This window comes from Sphaeroforma arctica (assembly GCF_001186125.1).
Source record: "Sphaeroforma arctica JP610 unplaced genomic scaffold supercont1.7686, whole genome shotgun sequence".
NCBI lineage: Eukaryota > Ichthyosporea > Ichthyophonida > Sphaeroforma > Sphaeroforma arctica.
In genome coordinates, this window is record NW_014032872.1 from 1 (window position 1) to 1,375 (window position 1,375).

Consider the following 1,375-nt stretch of genomic DNA (forward strand, 5'->3'; position numbering starts at 1 on the left):
GTGTGTGTGTGTGCGTGTGTGTATTTTTGTCCGTGTGTGTGTATGTTTTAATGTGCGTGTGTCTGTTTGTGTGTGTGTTTGCATATTCATCGATACAGATATGTGCATTTATAGAAAAATACGCTCCTAGTAAATATACGCACCTGCCAAACGTAGAGCGTACCGCTATCGCTTCCTCCAACAATCACATTCCCATCCGGACTACAGGCCACTATAGGGATACGTTCCGGTCCACTAAACCTTTGCACAGGTTGATCTTTTCCCCATGCATATATGCGCATAGCTGCTTTGTTCTGCTGTGAGGCAACTAGTAGATTCGGGCCACATAGTGCGAGACCATTCTTCCCGCATTTTGGGTTGGCCTTGAAGGAGCTGACCACATTGAGAGTGCGCAAGTCCCAACACAGAACCTGCGCGTCGTCTGAGGATGTTGATAGGGCGTATTCTACGATACCGTTCATGTTTGCTACCTGGCTTGTGTCTGAATAGTACAGGCTATAGGGTTCAACATAGGCCTACACAAAAAGAGTAGAAAACTGTGTATTTACATTCCATCTATTTAAGTTGTGTTTTCGCTATCGGCCCAAATCAGCCACGTGCACCTGTTTTGAAACTATGACGCGCCCAAAATTGAATTGTCATCAGTTCTTTTGGCCTTTATTTTTAACCAAAATATCACGAGAACTTCGATGTATTTATACATGTAGCGAACACCTTGTTGTCTAAATACATCCTTTCGAGTGACTGCTTCGCATCCATTAAGTTGCCATTAACCTCTCAGTATGCCAGCTACCACTGCTAACGGAGTGGATATTCAATCCGAGCCCACAACCACAGCTAAGATGAACAACTCCGAATCAACTACGTCGAATACAGATACACAAGCACCGGCAGATGCACAGGAATCAGCAAAGGCAACAGAGGATAATAAGGAAGCTGTACAGCCATCAATGCAAAATACACTTGACGAGTTGTCGTTCTTCTTAACCAATGCCAATTCACAGCTACGTGCCCTGGCCTGCACTAATATGGTATGTCGGTATCTTGCGGTTCGATGTTTTGTACGAAGAGCGTATTGTAGGTCTTTGGGCTATCGGATTCGAGCAAGGTGATGAGTGTTTGTATCTCGCACAACGTGTGTCAAGTAAGATCTATGCATCTCATAAGAAGGTGTAGTCCTTAATCAATCAATCTTTGTTATTGCAGTAACATGTGAGCGTGAAATGCTGCTCGCACTATCACATCTGGAATTTTGTTTAGGAATACCCTTAATTATATACTTCAAGTAAGGTCGCTAGTTCAATGTGTTTATGTTATGTGTGCTATGGGTGATTGAACGTTGAAGTTTATATATATATGTATATATATATATATG

At 42.6% G+C, this 1,375-nt stretch overlaps 2 protein-coding genes across 2 annotated transcripts; one reads left to right on the forward strand and one right to left on the reverse strand.

Moving 5' to 3' along the window:
* Positions 1 to 163: 163 nt before the first annotated feature.
* On the reverse strand, positions 164 to 475 carry SARC_16256 (hypothetical protein; the record flags this gene model as incomplete). The annotated part of the gene is made up of 1 exon (XM_014289634.1): positions 164 to 475. A coding segment is annotated over exon 1 (298 nt), but the record flags the coding sequence as incomplete, so codon positions are not given.
* A 307-nt stretch (positions 476 to 782) lies between these two features.
* SARC_16260 (hypothetical protein) lies at positions 783 to 1,031 on the forward strand (the record flags this gene model as incomplete). Its single annotated transcript, XM_014289635.1, has 1 exon — positions 783 to 1,031. A coding segment is annotated over one exon (249 nt), but the record flags the coding sequence as incomplete, so codon positions are not given.
* Positions 1,032 to 1,375: the final 344 nt, after the last annotated feature.